Source organism: Hydra vulgaris, chromosome 06 (assembly GCF_038396675.1).
Source record: "Hydra vulgaris chromosome 06, alternate assembly HydraT2T_AEP".
NCBI classification, from domain to species: domain Eukaryota; kingdom Metazoa; phylum Cnidaria; class Hydrozoa; order Anthoathecata; family Hydridae; genus Hydra; species Hydra vulgaris.
In genome coordinates, this window is record NC_088925.1 from 21,005,587 (window position 1) to 21,026,144 (window position 20,558).

Sequence of the window (20,558 nt, forward strand, 5' to 3'; positions counted from 1 at the left end):
GTTATTTAAAGTTTTTAGTGATGCATAGAAACAATTTATATATATATATATATATATATATATATATATATATATATATATATATATATATATATATATATATATATATATATATATATATATATATATTATATATAAATATATATATATATTTATACATATACATATATAAATTTAATTTATTATTGCTCTATTTAAATTACTATTAAAATTTAATGTCGTAATTTGACGCATTTAAATTTGTCTTATATCTTATCTTTTGGAAAAAAATTAAGTAAATAATGCACTATACAGCAAAAATAAAAATATGTTTATTGGTGTAAAAAAAAAAAATTGTTTTGGTAAGATATTTTAAGAAAATATTTTAAGAAAAGAGTTTTGAAAAGTCGAAGTATTGAAAATGCTTTTCCTGGTATTCCGAATAAATTTTTAAAGTTTTATTTGATGAATCTTTTAAGACATTTGCAAAAGTAATTATTTTTTAAAGATGGATCAGTTTCATTTGGTCAATTGATGATTTAGTTGAGCCCACAGTTTTGTTACTAAAAAAAACATTTATAATTGTTTGCAGTCTTTTTTGCAAGTTTTGCATCCAAGTGATTTTATAAAAGCGGCCTGCGACTCCTGCTTTTTTAAAAATATAAAGAAATCATAAGAAATATGTTAAGCATTTCAGTGTGAAAAAAATCCTTACTTTTTTTAACTGTGCAATTTTTTTTTATAGAACGCCACTCTTTTATAAGAAAAAATATTTCGCCAATTACGTGCTGTCCAAAGCATATATTCTTATATCTCTTCATTAGATCTAAATTGAGAGTTTTTAAGCACTAAATTTTTAATTCAGTATATAATAGAAAAAAAACAACATATATTTCCCCTCCCACGTCTAGAACTGACGGCTAGAAGTTTAATTTCCTTATAATTTTAATCTTTTAACAAAGAGTTAAATCTTTGTCGATATCTTACCTCAATTGGTTGACTACCTGCCGTGGAAAAAAAATACGACAAGTAAATCATAATGAACTTTAGTAAAACAATAACCAGTATTAGTTTTACATTGTAAATCAATCAAATGATATTTTCGAGCTTTTTCCCAATTCTTTTTTCCCAGTGCTTTTATTAACTCGTCGTCTCTGTCTGTTTGTCTGTGACCAAACAGACAGAGTCTGTACCTCTATTTGTCTGTGACCAAATCTTGCAATCAATTTTTGAGCCACTACCGGATGATAGATTTTCTTCAAATTTTGCATACATACTCTTGCTTGATGACAACACAATATTTAATAATTATTTTTGCAATAAGTCAATTAATTTAGTTAATTTTAATTAAGTTTATTTTTTATATGGAATAAAGAAGAAGAATTTTGAAAAATAAGTATATTAATTTTCCTATTATACGCGCGTTTAGCTTATTTGGAGGCGTTGCACTACGTCGTAATTTTATACAAATGGGTGGCCAAAAATAGTTTTGAAGAAAGTAATAATTTTAATTTATTTTTTTTATCTTTGTATCATTTAAACTAACAATTTATTAACTTATTTAATTCAAACACCTGGACGACGCAGCGTTTTGACCAAATTTTAAGAGTTTTTAAAAGTAACAATTTCGATTTTTTTTTTTTTTTTTTTTTTTATAGTTAAACTTAATAAAGGAAAAATTTTTAGGATTTGTTGAGCCCTAATGACTGTTTTTTTAGGGGACAACTCTTAGCAACTAGCCGCGCCACTGATTATATTATTTATTATTAATTATATTGTTTCGTTGGAGCAGGTAACTTGTAAAGATAGGCCATTACCCTCACAGACCTAATTAGTAAACTGTGTCGTAGGCCATAAAAACCTAAGAAGGCAATAGTACTTCTACAAAAGGTTATAAACTTGTTTTAATTTTTAAAAAGAGAATATTTAAAAAACTTTCTTCAAAGTAATAATTTTTCACAATTTTTACTTTTAATATTGCTATATTTATTTCACATGTCAATGTTTTCATCTTCCAAATAATAATCATTAGTAGCTTTTAAATCGTTCATTATTTCATATTCTAAATTATTAATTTCTGTTTGTTCCGATAATTCTAAGTCTGAGGATTCTAGTTTTGTTCAGTTTTATTGATTCCTTACTGTCTAAAATTAAAAAACTCTTTACTTTTTCTGGAAGTTTGAGCACAACTTTCTTCGTCGGTCTAGATTCGAAGGAGATAGAACTAATTAGAGGATTGGATGATCTCATTGCACGGTTTAAGACGTCTTTAAAATTTGTTTGTCTTGAACATTTACGAGCATGTAGTTCACGATGTCGTCTGTAATATTTTTTTCGGTATTCAGAAGCTTCCTCGGCTAAAACTCCCAATGGAATTGACAAAATTATCATTATTTCTGCTCCATGTGCAAGAACTTTGTGAACTGTTGACGGTATTTTATACCAATCATACAGATCTAAATATCGACTGTATACTATTTTACAGTATATCTCAAACAACTCTGAATTCAATGTTTGCTGACAACTTATTGCAATTAAAATATTTTTGAACATTTTAATAATTGTCTTATCAATTCTTAGTATTTCGCTTAGTTCTTTTGGGTCAGAGAGCGCTTTTTTGCGCTCTCTGACCCAAATCTTATCCATGCATGAAACGGAGATATCATATAGATAAGTGTACCTTTTTTTGCTGTAAATCAACTTAGAAAGCCATTGCAGTTGGTGTACTCCGCAAATACAACAGCACTGCGTTGACGATGTGTTTGTTACAATTGCTAAAGCCTTTCCATCAATTATGCACAAAATAAAATTGAAATCAATAATAACAAACTTTCCATTTACCAATTCAGTATTCACTGAATGCAAATCCAAAGTTTCATTTTCTATTTGACATTTTTTTCCTAAAACAACTACGGGAGTTTCTTTGATAAAATAAAGTTCAATTGGCATAAAAAATCTTACACTAAGAGGCATTAAGTTAGTCCACAAAAAGTCTTTTTTTAAATTTGACACACTAAGCTTCAAAGGAGTCGTTACAACTGCAAACATGCTTGAATCTTGACTGTCAACAGAATCGGAAAACGCTTGGTTGTACAAAGCCTGCCCAGTAGATCCAACTGCTCAAAAGCAACATATTTTCACTTAGTTTGTTACTGATATCCAAATAATCCATAATTTCTTTTTGCCTCATTTTTACAATTCTTTCAACAGTATGGTTCATAAGTGCTTGTAAATCTACTTTGACTCTTAAATCACTGACTTCCAAGTGATTATCCTGTGGACCACACAACTTAAGTGCTTTTTCAACTGTTGAATAAGATAGATATCTTATTTTAGATGCCTGTTGGATTCGTTTATAGCCAGATACGCTAAGATCTACGTAAATTATTATTGCAGCGGCTTCTTCAGCTGTCATTTTATTGTTGTCATTTGTCAACTGAACAAACATATGATGTGAATCTTTATGATTTTTGATGACATCTGTTAACACATTGAGTAAAGATTAATCTTTTTGATTAAATACTTTTCTACGGGCTATAAGTAATGATTTTGAACCAAAACAAAATTTTAAACAATTGAACCATAATTTGAATTTGTATGCTCTCCTGCAATCCGACGTTAACTTTTCTTACTCAGATCCCCAAAATTTTTTTTGGTCGACTTTTTATACATTGTGTCAATTCCAATGACGGAAAGTCTATTTCAAACTTTTGATTTAACAATTTTCGTGTTTCTTTTCAAAAAAAAACTGTGTTTCTTGATGAACCTATCCAAAATCTTTGGTAATTCGATTCAACTCCATTAACTTTTGACTTTTGTACCTATTTAACTTTTGGACTAAGTCTTCTTTTTTACCATCACTCATACTAACTCTAGAAGTTATGAAAAGTAAAGCATTATTTTCTTCTTTTGTTGAGTATTTAAAACAGCTAATATTATCTTTAGTTGTAAAATCCATTGATTTTAATTTTAGTAGAACTTTTTATTCTTTTAACTTTTTAATTTTTTTTTTTTTTTTGATTATGTTAATTTCAAGCATGGAATGTTAATTTTAAGCATAGGATAGTAACACATATGCAAATAATTACCTAATTAAATGTCAATTATCTATAATAAACTAACATTTTCAATTGATTATTGAATACAAAGTCTTATGTAGACTTTTGATCAATTAACACTTGGGAAAACAAAAAATTGAAAATTAGCTATAATCCAGGTAGCGCAAACTTTAAATAGAAATTTCTCGCATAGTTGCTAAAAGTTGCTGCTAATTTTTTAATTTCTTAAAAATAGACTCAATTCCACGTTACTTAATAATAGTTTAGTCGATACCATTTGATACTATATTTTTTGCGAGTTCACGGAAGTTAGAAGTTGTGATTTAAACTTTTTTTTCGGCTTAAAACATCACGAAAATTGAAAAAGAAAAAAGTTTTTTTTTCTTGAGCGTCATTATATAATTTACGTTTATAATTTGATACTCTTTAATATATAAATAAATCAGCAGGAAAAAAAAAATTATTCACGAAACACTGCAAGAAAAACAAAAACATAATTTTTTTTGAAAACTTAATTTAAAAACCATTTTTAACTTTGATGGTCACTATCTCTGGGATTACTATCACCAGAGTAAAAATATTTTGTATTTTCCTTAATCTGAGTATTTTAAAGCAGTTGGAATTAAGTTTTGAAAAATCTGAGACAACTGTTTTTTGTATTTTGGCTACCCCAAAACACAGAGTGCGTTGACTTCGTAAACGGTATGTTTAAGGTTCGATACCCGCCTCTTCCTGAATTTTTTTTGTTTTTTTACACACGCAGACAGCCGAATGTTAATAATATAAAATAGTAATATTAGAAAAATTTATTGCAAAATTTATGTTTTAATAACATATAAAAGCATTGGATTTTAAAAACTCGTTTTTAATATTACTTGTTAAAATCTATTCACAAAATTTTTAGGTCATATCAATCAATGGACGTTATTTTTTTTAACAACATATTAAATTATTAAAACAAAACAATCTTAAGTTGAGTAAAACTCTAGTTGCGGGATGTTACATTTTAATTATCTTCCCCTCAAAAAACATTGTATATTTTAAATATATTGAAAAATAAATAGAAAAAAAACGTTTTGGTCTGCAATTTCGTAACCGCGTAATTATGTTTTCATATAGTGTATACTTTTTTGTGATTTGTTATTTACAATTTATGTTTAAAAAAAATCGGTTTAACTTTTGTTATTAGTTATTGACAATTTATGTTAAAAAAATCGATAAACTAATTGAAAAGCAAACCAGTATAAGACTCTTAGGAATTATTGTTGATAAAACATTATCCTGGCTTCTTCATATAATATACATCCAGTCAAAAATCACCAAAATGATACGTTTGATGTATCGAGAACGCTCTTACGTCAATACACAAAGTCTTAAATTAATCTACTTTCGGCTAATTCATAGCTTCATCAGCTATGCAAACATTTCAAGGGCAAATACTCAAACATTAAAGCTTAAAAAGCTGAATATTTTACAAAAATATGCTTGCAGAATCATTTACTATAAAGATAGGCGTGAACACGCTAAACCCTTAATGAAAGATATGGAAATGATGAATGTATTTGAAATAAATGTCTACCAGCATTTAATTTTCATGTATAGTTACAATGACAATATCTCTCCTATAAGCTTTAATAACAAGTTGGAATTAAATAAAAATTATGATCTTAGAGCAAATATGTTAAACACATATAAACTTCCTGGGATAATAAATAAATATTCAGAATATAGCATTTTATATCGAGGCCCTAAAGTATATACCTTTCAAAAGGAATTCAAAGGTACGATAAATTCGTTAAGTTCATTCAAATTTATAACAAAAATTTTTTTTTAAAAACTTGAGAAATGCTTTTGGTTAATGTTACTTCTCTACTTATGACGAATTCTAAAATTCTGAAATGCTAAAATCGAAAAAAATCCGAATTAAATCTCCAAGCTTGTTGGGAAACAAAAACATATATACTCGTTTTCTTCTTCGAGTATTTTGTTTACATTATTTATACATTAGATAACGTTTGAACAAAAATAAAAATACTTCTTCCATTAAAATCTACATTAAAAGATTATGTTTGTGGAAAAATATTTAAAAAATAAATAAAAGTATTTAAAAAAAAAAGTTTTTAAAAAATCCAGAAAGTTTTTTTTCTTATCTCAAATGACGAATCAAAAAGTCCTCAATAATTTAAGCATCAGATGGATAGGTAGATGGAAAAAAACAAGGGAAGCAACGTTTACTTTAAGACAATTTAAGATATTTTACTGTTTTACTTTACAATGGTAATTTCATATTTTTGGAAAGTTCTTAATTTAAAATATTTGTAAACTCCTTTGTCCAAGAGTTGAACTCTCATTAATTTATTTTGTTTAAAATTATTTCAATTTCAATTTGAAACCAGTAATAAAAAATTCTTCATGTATTGCAGATGTTTTGATAATTTGCATAAAAACAGTAAAAAATGGGTTTAAAAATTGTTTAACAATGTTTAAACTTTTTTTCTTGGTTCTTTTGATATTGGATTTCAGAGTTTAACTAAACTTTTAGAAAAATTAACCAAATGAAGTTGAAAGCCTTTTTAAATTTGAAAATAGAATAACATATATACTTTTCAAGGGTTTTTCAATTGATCATTGTTTATTGGCTAGTTTAAAGCTAAAAAAAATATGGTAAAGTAAATATTTAGACCTGACTAAACATCATTCAAAAGTATGGAAAAAAGTTTTTTTTTGTGTGTATAAGTTTAGACAATTTACGAAAAATCGTGATGTAATTTATGAAGAGTCTCTTATTCGTTCAAACTAACCTGAAACAAAATTTAAAGCTTTTGCAATCAGTGGTTGTCGCATTTTTTGATAGTCGAAAAGTAGAAAATAAAATAATATTGCTAATGAGTTTAATTATTTGCATGGAAAACAAAATAAGTTGAATATTGTTGCAAATGAGTTTAATGTGATCTAATAAACCAGAACATGCAGAGAGTGTACAAACATTGACTGACCTAAGTAAGTAGAAAAGGCAAGAGTGCCGGTATATCACCTGAGTTTTGGGAGGAAGTCTACCAGTTTGGGTAGGAAGTCTACCAGTTTTAAAAAAAGTCCTTTTGTAAATCATATACATTTTCATATGTACATGTAACAGATATAATATATTAATATGTTTTTTATTTTTTATTTTTATTTTATTTTATTGAAACTGTGTACTTGAGAGTCTCAAGAAAGAATCTAACAATTCGCGAAGTTAGAATTCCTAGTTAGAAAAAAATTTGTTTCTATTTGATGTCTCCTAAAGTTTTTATTTTTTTATCTCGTTATATCTCCACATTTTTCAGTTTTGAGATATAACGATTTAAAAAATAAAAACTTAAGGAGACGTCATATAAAAACAAATTTTTATTTTACATTTTCTCCGCGACTTTTTTACTTATTACTTAAATTTCAATACAATAGAAAAATATTATTTTGAGGTTCATAACACAATCAATAACTCAATTTTTTTAAAAAGTGGAGATAATTCTAACGTCGCGATTTGTGGATGTTAGATTTTAACAGCTGTTTTTTGCTAAATTTTTCAAGTTAGCTTTTAAAATCAATCACTAAAATGGCACTGACATCAAAAACTGTGAATTGAATTGAGAACAAAAAATCATTTTTTAAAAAATATTTTTGAATTAGCCTTTTATGTACATATAGCAGCAACATATTAACAAACTATTTTGAAGAAGGTCACAATTGAGCTCTGCCATATTCTTATAGAAGCCTGCTGTTGATAAAAAAGGAATTATTTATGGTAAATGTATGTTATTTTTTCTTACTGATGCAATATCCCATAGGTATTCTTTATAAGTATGGTAGATGAAAGGTTAATACCTATTTTTGAAAATAAACAATTACTGTAAACCCAGGGCTTTAGCTATAATGAGGTCACAAAATTTTCGCTTATCGACTTGAACTTCGTTTTTGAGTTTATCTTTAGGTACCATACTAGATAAAGATTTAAAATAATAATAATAAAAAACTATGGCTTTAATACTTCCGGCTTTGGGTGAAATGGAGGAATAAAAATGACAAAAATTTTTTTTTTATCAGTGACAACATATTAAAAAAGCAACAATTTTAGAGGAGGTCACAATAAAAAACTTATATTTTTGCCTGAGTTTTAAAGAACATTGCTTTTAAACTAACCAGACTCTTCAAATATATATATATATATATATATATATATATATATATATATATATATATATATATATATATATATATATATATATATATATATATATATATATATATATATATATATGCAAATTCTGAATATATATATAAATATATATATATTTATATATATATTCAGAATTTGCATGATTATTTTAACGTATTATGTTAGCGTATTATGTTCAAAGAAGAGCTATAGATGCTTTAATTTTTTTTTTCTTTAAGTTTAATGTAAAGAAAAATTTTTCTTTTTTATATAATTTTTAAACTTTTTTATTACCTTTAACTGTGAATCTAAGAAACATCATTTTTAAGTCTTTTATTCAATTATTAAAATGCATCGGTTTTGATGCATCACTTGATAAAATTAGTGTGTTATTGAGAGGTAGGAATGCTCATAAACACTAGGCTATCAATAATTGGAAAAGAGTACTTTGCAATAAATCAAAGCACAATTTTAAAGATCCTGATCACAATTTGAGGGCACGTAAATGTATAAAGGTACATAAAGGTAAACGTTTGGATCCTAAATACCTTAGTAGAACGGTAAACAATGGTTGTTAAAAAGCTGCAATGGTTTGTGGTTGTATATCTGGTTTTAGTGGAGTCCTATCCGTTGAATTAGCTGCATTATGGGTTGATTTGCTTGTCTTTATATTTTTGCGGAAAAGATGATTCCACATGCTGATAATAGAATGGATCTTCTATTAACGTTTCAATAATACAACTACCTAGCGTTTCCACATTGATTGAAATTGTTTTGAAGACATATTTGACCTTATTGTGGAGAACGTAACAGTTAAAATAAGCTTTCAAGAAATATATATTGAAGCTAGGCAACCAAAAGTACAAGGAGCATTATTGGTCACAAATGATGTCATGTAGTCTATATTTAAAGTCACATTGATGATTTGACTAACCCGTAAAATCTCTCCCCCCCTTCCCTCATTTGTTTGCGTAATTTCACACTTTAAACAATTTTTTTAAGTGTGCGGAGACAAACACACCTAACATAAAACCCGATTGTCTGGATTTCACCCAGACAAGTAACAACGTTTTTAACTAAATAAACAATGATCAAGTGAAGTATTCTATACTTTGTTCCATTTTCAAGTTTATGAAAATAGAACAAAGTATAGAATGCTTTCGACTACATTTAGGCTATATTTCTAATAAAGGGGAAGAGGTGAGTAATTTTGTGATGATTTGCTACAGGGGAAAAGGATATCCAATTTAGACGCAACATATTTTTTTTAAGTTTTAAACCCAGAACAAGTAAAATTATAAAAGAATTTTTAAAATCCAATGCTTTTATATCTTATTAAAACACAAATTTTGCAACAAATTTTTTCTGATATTACTATTTTATTTCATTAACATTTGGCTGTATGCGTGTGTAAAAAAACAAAAAAATTCAGGAAGAAGCGGGTCTCGAACCTTAGACATTCCGTTTACGAAAGTCAATGCCTCCAAATAAGCTAATCACGCATATAATAGGAAAACAATTAATATACTTAATTTTCAAAATTCTTCTTCTTCTTTACAACTAAATTAATTGACTTATTGCAAAAATAGTTATTGAATATTGTATTGTCATCAAGCAAGAGTATGTATGCAAAATTTGAAGGAAATCTATCATGAGAAAAAAATTAAAAAAATGATTGCAAGATTTGATGCTCACAGACAAACAGACAGAGACGACGAGTTAATTAAATTTTAAAACAAAAAGCATTGGGAAAAACGACTTTTTTGCATCTACGGCTATATTTATCAATGATATAACCGTAAGCTCAGTCTACGGTTATACCATCGATAAAGAAATAAATAATAGAAATATAATTATTAAATTATTAAAAAAAACTAATTATTTTATAATTGTTAACACGCACAAAATCTTTACTTCGAAATAAAACATAAAGTATTATAAGAATAAAAACATCTTGCTCCTCAATTTAATTCCACAACATTATTTTTGCGTAACTAGTGATATCCATGACGCTACACGTACTTTTTGTTTATTGGCTTATTAAAATTATATGTTTATCATAAAGTCAATATCTTCGGCGGCTGTTTGTCCATACAGTCACTGTTACTTTATATAACTTTACATAGAGCTATAGGAATGCAAAGAAAGTAATATTAAATTAAAAAAACTACATATAGGATGTATCTAAATGAATTAATTAGTTAACTAAAAGCAGCTAAGAACATTGTAAAATATTATCGTATTTAAAACCACCGAAAAAACTGTCTTGGGAAAGCGGGTTATAAAGTGCATAATTTTAAAGAAGGGGTCACGATTTGTTACTAGGAGGGAAGGGGAGGGGTATAAATCTTTTTGTTATGTTTTGCTTGGTATCTGTTTAATATAAATTAAATATAAACTTCAAAAAAACGCTTTCACCTTCTAAGTAAAGAACTAACTAACAAATCGACTGGAAAAAAGTTTAGAAAGCAGGAAAGTTTCTTTAGAAAAAATGTTTAACCTTCTTAGAAATGTTAATACCAAAATGGAGCTAAATGATAATAATGCTATAGATATTTTAATTGAATCAATTGCCACATCTGTAAATACAAACTATATAAATAAAAAATCTGGACTTAATTTATCCTCTCCATTTGTATCAGTAAAGAAGATTTTGCCAATTGACTGTTCCATAAGTTTCTAACTAGTAAAAGTTTGAAAATATCTGGTTATATAATTATCGATTCTCTATATTGTCTGATGTATTTAATGTCTTAGCTTGTCATCAATCCATATTCCACAAATGTGTGAAAGTTTAAAGTAGCTAAGACTAAGATTTACGACTTCTTGAAATTTAATTTTTGGTATAAATTAAAGTCATTAATTTGATGATTTATTTCTGATGAGTCTTTATTGATGGAACTGTAAAAAAAAAAAGATTGATAAATGATTTTTCTAACTTTAATCTAATTTCTAGAGTTTGATAAGTGATTCTACTAATTTATTATTGCCCTTTTCTATTAATAACATTGAGCACTCTATCATGTAAAATACATTTATAATTATTCACATATATATATATATATATATATATATATATATATATATATATATATATATATATATATATATATATATATATATATATATATATATCGCAAAAATCAGGTAATTTAGTTCATTAAAAATTATTATTTTTTATTTAAATTTTTGTTTTTGCTTTCGCAACTTTTACTTTTACATCAAATTAGCGTAGTATATTTTATTTAAACTTGTTTAAAACATATTGTATTATATACTGTAAATTGGCTTATATATACCAATATAAAATAGCGTAGGTTTGTTTTGTTTTTTCATAGCTGCTACATTAGTATGTAGCGGTCTAAATACATATGTAGTAGCTTTGTTTCGGAACACAGGCTATGTAGTAGCTATGAGTGTGTTATTTAATAGCATATAACAGGTTATGTTACAGCAAGTTGTATCATAGCTATGTGTTGGGCAAATAGACTGTGGGCTATATAATACCTGTATATTGTGCTTTTTTAAAGCTATGTATCGGACAAGCACACAAAAAGCATTTTTGATGAGTCTTTATTGATAAAACACAGTGTTAAATGAAAAATTTTTGTTAAGTGATTTTCTACTAATTTATTGCTTTGTTCTTTTACGAACGTTGAGCACTCTAGTGCGTAGATTATAGATATATATATATATATATATATATATATATATATATATATATATATATATATATATATATATATATATATATATATATATATATATATATATATATAATATATACGTATACCTTGAGCAACATACAAGCAATAAATGTGAAAATATTTTTAAGAAAGACACGATATTTTTTAATCTTGTTATGTTTCGTAGTTTAACTACTACATTTTCAAAAGATAAAATTACAATTTAAAACTATGATTATATTTACATCCAGAGTTTTAAATTGAAATTTTATTTTTTGAACATGTAGTGTGTAAACTACGAAACATGTCAAGTTTAAAAAATATCGTGCTTTTCTTAAAAATATGTTTATATATATATATATATATATATATATATATATATATATATATATATATATATATATATATATATATACATATATATATATATATATATATATATATATATATATATATATATATATATATATATATATATATATATATATATATATACATATATTCATACAAGTTAAACTAACTTGTATGAATCTATATATATATAGATTCATACAAGTAAATAAAATCCTGGGGTATGTTGTGCCATTCTCTTTGAAGTGCTTTAAAACATTCTTCAGCATTACGGGGAGCATGTTCGACTTTCTTTCTGTCCAAGTAATCCCAAATATGCTCAATTATATTTAAATCTTGACTCTGGGGAGGCCAGGTCATTATTTATAGTACTACTTCCTCTGCCATTTCATTTAAATAATTTTTTGCCGCTCGAGAACAATGTTTTGAGTCATTGTCCTGCTGCAGAATAAAATTATGACCTATTAGTCTCATTCCGGATGATACAGCATGTTCCCTTAGGATATCCATATAACGTTCCCCGGTGAGTCGCCTCCCTATTTTGATTAAATCACCTTCTCCAGATGAAGATAAACAACCCCAAACTTGTAAAGAGCCTCCTCTGTGTTTAATAGTAGGGTTTAAACTCTCGGGCTGATAGGCTTCTTCAATTCTACTTCAAACAAATTGGCGTCCTTTCGTTCAAAAAATTTTGAGTTCAGACTCATCGGTGTACAGAACCCGATAAAACATTTCCTGGGCCCAATCTTTGTGTTGTTTTGCATATTTAAGTCGTTTTTCTTTATTGCCGCACCGTAATAATGATTTTCGAATTGAAACACACCCTCTTAATCCCAATTTAAGTAGGTGGCGTCGAATAAAAGAAGAGCTGACATTTTTCCCAGTTGCTGTGTTAATTTCTTCTGCCAGCTCGGTTGATCCTTCTTTTGTAACTCATAAAGATTGGGTTTTTAAATATTTATTGTTATCTTTTGTTAGCTTAGGAGGTCTACCACTTTTATTTCTATATTCAAGGGAGCCAATTTCTATGATTTCTGTAACAGCATTCTTCGAATATCCTGTTTTGGATAAAGTTGGATAAACTTAAGTACGCTTTAAAAAAATTACATAGGAGAGAAGTTGTAAATACGTCTAATTATACAAGTGGTCTAAAACTTATTCACAGTACTGTATATATATATATATATATATATATATATATATATATATATATATATATATATATATATATATATATATATATATATATATATATATATATATATATATATATATATATATATATATATATATATATATATATATATATATATATATATATATATATATATATATATATATATATATATATATATATATATATATGTATATATATATATATATATATGAACATATTTCTAGGAAAAGCACGGTATTTTTAGTTTTAGTGGAAAATGGCTTTTCATATAGCAACTCAACGAAAAAGCTTAAAATGGGTGAAAACGATATTACATTTACATCCCATATTTTAAAACGCCAATTGGTTTTTTAAATATTATTAACGCAATTTGGTATGCAAAAGTTTACTTTTTGTGCTTAAAATAAATACCGCGGATTTTGTTATTCTTAATGAATGGTGTAATGGTCATTCAAGTGTAACTTTTTATAAATATTTTTTTGTGACACGTGTGTTTACTTTGTGTTTCTTTAGTTAGAGTTGTCGGTAGTTTTTAAAATTTTACAAAATTAGAGACATAAATCAAATAATGCCATTTTACCCCCGTCATGTTACCTGTTGACTAATTTATGAACTTCTTATTTCAAATTTTTCTATTTGCAAACTGAAAATTCATACAGGTAATAATCCATTATGATAACATAAACATACTTCCAAAATAATATTGCTTCATTTATGACTGATAGTTTTGTAAATTATTAGGGCTTTTTATATATATAATATATATATATATATATATATATATATATATATATATAGGTATATATGCATATATATGATCCAACAATGGTGAAACTTAAAGTTGAAGAAAAAAGTTAGATAAGTGTTTTTTACTATCTTATGTATATATATATATATATATATATATATATATATATATATATATATATATATATATATATATATATATATATATATATATATATATATATATATATATATATATATATATATATATATATATATATATATCAGTACAGTACAGTCATCAGTACAGAAGTTTAAACAGCCGTAACACAGTGGTTATTTAGAATCAAGAGGCCCGTAGTTCAAAATCAGCTCTATTTACGTTCACATTTGCTTCAGTGTTAAGATCGTAATTCAATGATAAGACCGTAAGAATTTCTTAGAGCATCTTAATAAATGCAATAAAAAAACAAACTGTACTTAAGCATGCCTCGTGAGCCCAAAAGCAACACATAGCACATAATCAACCGCAGATTGGACTTGCTAAACAGTTCTTGAGAGTATATGCTTGCTCATTTTTGCTCGCTTTTCTTGGTTAATGCAGACTTTCGTTAGGTTTTTAAGTTGTTAGGTTTCTTTGTCTCATGTTTCCTTTTAAAAACTTTGTCTTTTACAGCATAGACCTTTTTTGATATAATTTTTGTAAGTATTTTTTTCGAATTTGTAAGTTTCTAGAATGAGTTGAAAGCGATTGTTTTTAATAATTCAATAAACATTAAAAATCTGCAAACGCTAAGCACAAAGTTCTAACACACACCCATTTAACTATTGCATTCTTTATTAATGCATGAACTCTTTAAAAAGACACATTAAAAAGAAGCCCGCATAAAAGTTTAACTTATATGTAATCAAACTATTTTTTAATCTTTTATAATAAAAGATTATAAATAGTAATGCAAAAGTCACAAAAGTTTACTTTCATTTGTACAATTCTCTAGAATATTGAGCCAAATTTAATTTTCAAAATTTATTTGATCCAACAACAAAATATTATGTATTTTAGTTCTTTAAACCTTTGTTACTTGTTTGTATAAATAAACTGCTTGTTAGTCGGCGCAAAGATTCAAGTTTCAACTAACCCAATGCTCCAACTAACCCCGTTCTCTCTTATATTAGCTGAATGTTTTAATATTTAGTATTCAAATAAATAATTTATTTCGAAATTTTATTTTCCTTAAAAATAACTAACTTGAGTTTCCTTATTTTGTCAAAATTTATAGACGATTTAAAACTCTACAGTTCTAAATCGGCGTTTTAAAACGGTTCTAACTGGCGTTTCTTTTGTAGACTAAAAATTAATAAAATTAATCTTGGTAAGACTTTAATAAACTAAAATTGGCTTTCACTTTTCTACTTAAAATTTAAAATATGCTATTCAGTGATTGTTTGTGATCAGTGATTTTTAAGGCGTACGTAATTAAGAAATTTACAAAAGGCGTAGATCCTTTTTTTGACGGGATTAACTTAGGAACCTACCTTTGCCTCTGATATTAAACTTGTTACTACGTTTGACTGTTTGTTCGTTGTTTTTTTTATCCCATTCCTAAAATTGCCAATTTTTTCTTATTTTTTCATTATCTAGGTTTAATTTCAAAGTTTAACTTTTGAAAAAATGCGATTACTAAATGTTATATACTTTCTAAAGTATAGATAACAATTTGTCATTTTTGAAACATAGGATCTAGTAAAGCAAGTTCAGAGAAAAAGCTGAAAATAATAGAGATGGGGGCATGATTACAAATGATTTGAAATCCTCTTTTTTTAATTTTATTCATTTATCACTGATCGAAAACGATCAGTGATAAATGAATAATTCTTTGTGTGTGTTTGTGGTCGGGTAAGATGACTTTTTTTTTGTTTTCTGTTACCAAGTTTATTATTTTAAAATCTACTATTCCAGCTAAAGTATCTCAAAGTTAACTCGGAATGCAAAATAATATCTCCAAAATAGTGTCATTGGCGTACCATTCGTAATAATGGGTGAATCGTCATGCCCAATCACGCGACCAATTTTTAAAATTTGATAAACCTGGTGACAGAGAATAATAAGAAAGTCGTCATGCCCAATCACGCGACCAATTTTTAAAATATTAATAACACAAGTTATGCTAATGCATTATCATAATAATGCATTATGCACAATGCTAATTTAGCATTATCTGAGTGATAATCATTTTTTTAAACGTGAAGTTTTAAAACTATGAAACCGTTTAGTGTATAGAATTGCATTAATATTGTTTTACAAAACTAAATGATATTTTATATCAGAATGTATATGTATAGAGAGAATTGTTTCCATCTAGTTTTTTATTTTTTTATTTTATTATTAAAAGGTTCATGAAAAAGTCATTTTGCTTCATTTGCTATCCTAGTTCCCATATACTGTTTTTAATTTTTCAATAAATAAATAAATGATTTTAAATTTTGACTGAGCAGTGTAAAAAACTGATGACCTACGAATACGTTTTGCAAATAACTTAAGGCTATATGTATTTAACTATTAAAAACAGATTTTCTGTAAAAATTATGGTTTTCAATCCATAATTTTGTTACATTAGGAGTTTTTTTATCTTGAGAATCATTTTGAATCGGGTGTCCGAATTTATTTGTAATAATTCATCTACTAATTTCAAAAAAATTAATTTTGTATAGTTTTTTATTTCATTTTAAATATTTCAATTATTTTAAACATTTTAAATATTTTAATATTTGACATAGAATTACTGAATTGGGAAATTGTAAATGTGTTTACTTTATTTTCTCTTCAACACAAATGTTAACATAAAAAAATATCCAAACAAGATTTTGAGTCAACTATATTTATTCTTATTTTATAGATATTATCATTAAAAAAAATCTTTTATTTTTTGAAACTTCATTCTGTGCTACCACAATATTATTTATTGAAGCCTTATTTTTTTTACCAAGGGGGTTATATTATCCAGTACCTAAACTACCCTAATCTTAAATCTTAATCACCTATTTTATCTTTATCTTAAACTTAATTCTAAATCTTACCTTTCAAAACATTTTTATTTAGTATAAGTAAATAAAATAAAAACTAAACCATGTTTCCACTTGCACCTTAACAATACTTCAACAGAGCGTCGAGTATCAGAAGTGGGAATAAGCTATATGACTAAATACCTTGGACGCGAATTATGAAGTAAATATTAGAATTATTGTTTCTACTTTGTATGCGTACTGTGCATAAGTGTAGAAACATGCACAGCATTTAAAACGCTTTTACACCTCAATTTGGATAAATATTTGTATAACAACTTAATAATGTTTAGATCTTATTTATATATAACTTTCCAAAACGTTAGAACAACTTTTTTAATTTTCTATTTAGTATTGATGGCTCAGAAAGTGCCTTAACAAGTTTTCAAATACTTTTTTTGAAAAAAAAAATTATTTGAAAAACATTTTTTGAAAGCTTATCCAAAATGAATGAATAAAATGAATGAATAAAATTGTTACCTTATTAACACGTTTGATGCTTAAAATACATGCAAGGTAAACAATGCGTAGAATACCTTGAGTTAAATATGAAAAGTGTTAATCAGAACTTTTGTATTTTTTCATCTATATTTATTTAAGGCTATAATAAAATGAACAACAGTTAAGAATATTTAATAATATTAACATAACACTTTTTAGAGAAACATTCATTTCCAAAAAAAAAATATTTATATAATTTTATAAAGTGCCAAATAACTAATACGTTAGGCATATATTATTTTATAAACCCCCGCTAGAACTTTCAGAGTTTTTTGTTTTTTTTAAAGTTTTTTAAGCCAAAAATCTTTTTATTTCAATCTATTAGCAAAAAAGTTTTTACAGACAGTTTAAATTATGCAACTTCTCATCACGCCTATCCAATAAAAAAACACAGAGTGAACAAATATTCTATTATCACCACGATTTTCACTGCAAAAGGAAAGTGATTTTTCAAATGAATCTTTCATGATTTTTTCATTTACATTTTTTTGATTAAATCTTCGATCTAAAAACGTCTTTTTAAACTCAGAACTGACGTTCAAGGCAAGAGATCGAAATTATCAACGATACAAGAAACATTTTAAAAAAGCAATATCAATCTAATTCAAAAGAGTCTTGCACGCTATATCTTTTAAGATTTGCTGCCAAACATGGTTTACCTTTGATCAAAATTTCCCCTTCTTACGCTTGCAAAGCTAATCGTATTTTCTTACTCAAGCAAAGAGTAGTTTTAAAAAACTATGGTTAATTGTTAAGCATACTAAGTTACTGTCGATAGTTTAGAATAAGGAAGATGTTTTAAAGCCTTTAAAACCTTTATCAATAAAGGGAAACAAGATTAATGAAAATTCTCTTAGTTAGCAAATATACTGATTTTGCATTCAAAAAATATCTCAAAATCAATTTGTAAGATAGAAAAAAATATTTTTGTAAAGTCATACACCTCCGTTTCTTACAGATTGAGGAGAATAGTATTAAAGAAACTTAAAAATATTAGATTGGATGCCGCTTCATTACAATGTTGCTTTGGATACAATTAAAAATGGATCTATAAAACCCTTCAAAACAAAAATTATGCTTTAACCTTATTTTAGCTATTTTGAACGCGATAATATAAGTATTGCGTAAAAAAATAAATATTATAATATAAGATTAGTACAATCGTTTTTTCGCAATGTTAATTTAAACTTATGAATAATATTTATTAATTTAAACTTATTAGAATTTTTTTTTTTTTTTTTTTTAAGCTTTGTTGGCTTCTATCAGACAAATGATCTGGACGCGAATATGAGGACAGTGAATCGGAAAATTTTGTAATCGGATAATAATGCATTGGAGACGAAAAAAATATACTGGAAATAAACAAGTTGTATATAAAAATTAGAAAAAAAGTGAATTTTTTTTCTATTTTTTTCTTACAACTTAAGCAAAGTAGTGCAGAAAAAATCGGGATAAGTTGCTTCTTAATTTTTAGACCTGTTAAAACAACGTATTTCAGTTCCAATAGTTCCAACAGTTGAATGGTTCAGTTTTCAAGAGTCATTAAACTTATTGGTAAGATAATCGCAATGTCATAAGTAGATTGACTATAAACGTCGAGAAATCTTTTGAAATAAAAAAAATCTTTTTTAAAGCTCGGATCGTTAACTTATGATCTCCTGATAGTCGGATCACTGTGTACGTATTTACTATCAATGCTAAGAGATATAGTAGCCAGCTCAATTTATGAGTTTAAGGAAACCAATTGATAAGCGTAGGAGTAAAGAATTAGCATCGGTATGTAAGTTGCTGCATTCAAGAAAATAATAAGCCATTAAAATACTCACCAAAATCATATACATTGTATTTTTGGGTTGATAAACGCGTAGAAATTCTGGATGAAAATAGTAAAAAATAGAAATTGAAGATGATTCTGCTAAATGCTAAGCTTTGCACTATTGCGCTGAAGTTTAATTTTTATTGCGTTAAGTATTGCCTGAGGAATTTTAATACATTTATTTTATTAAAGATCACTTACAATGTTTTTTTTTTACTTGATAACGCACCTCAATATATTAAGAAATATTAAAAGACATTTTTAAAACTTATAAATTGAAAACTTACGATTATGATTTCATTGTTGAATTCATAAATAATAAAATTGTTTTATTAATTTTGTTTAATTGTCTCACAATAATAATACTAGTCTTATGATTATCTGTTTTACTTAAGTAAACGTAACAAAAGCTAAAAGCTCAGTTGAGGCAGATTAATCTAAATGGAATATTTGTCTAATTGAGGCAAATATCTAAAATAAACTTTCAAAATCCCATAAAAAAAACTGATAACATCTATCTACATTAAATTGTTGCTAATAGAAATAATGTAAGTGAACAAGTTTAACACGCGACAAAATAATGAATTAAATAAGTACTTATTAAAATCAATGACATTATTTGAAATGTTAGTCACACAGATCAAAACTTAAATTCTCATGTCATCAAACGAAGTAAAATAAATATGCGTTAAAAAAACAAACCAACACAAAAAATAAGCTGTTTTTTTAAAACTACATATAAGCACTAATATATAATAAACAAACTAAATTTGACAAATTAAAGTATTGATTTTATTTTAAGCTTACATTACAAACCTTTTATAAGTTAAGTCTTTTTTTCTACATTTACAAAATTTGAAATGGTTACTGAATCACAAAAAATAATGTCGCGAGTTTTAATTAGCATAATTAGCATAATTTTAGTAAAAGAGTAATTAGGTGTTCTCATTGACCTATTGAAAGAGTTTAATTAATACGATCCTCAAAATTCGCTTCAAAAACAGAT

The 20,558-nt window shown here is 26.2% G+C and overlaps 1 protein-coding gene across 4 annotated transcripts in view; it reads right to left on the bottom strand.

The window, feature by feature from the left end:
• LOC100214532 (shaker-related potassium channel tsha2) overlaps positions 1-19,948 on the bottom strand; it is a 54,333-nt gene extending 34,385 nt beyond the window's left edge. Inside the window, exons 1-2 of one of the 4 annotated variants that reach the window (XM_065799528.1) lie at positions 19,840-19,935; positions 695-805 (exon numbers count right to left, since the gene is read on the bottom strand). In XM_065799528.1, coding sequence (XP_065655600.1) covers positions 695-800 — 106 coding nt within the window. In that variant the 5' untranslated portion in view covers positions 801-805; positions 19,840-19,935. Of the gene's footprint in view, positions 1-694; positions 806-17,715; positions 17,839-19,839 lie in introns of those variants that run through there. The other 3 variants (XM_065799527.1, XM_065799536.1, XM_065799534.1) reach the window with 3 other exon arrangements.
• Positions 19,949-20,558: the final 610 nt, after the last annotated feature.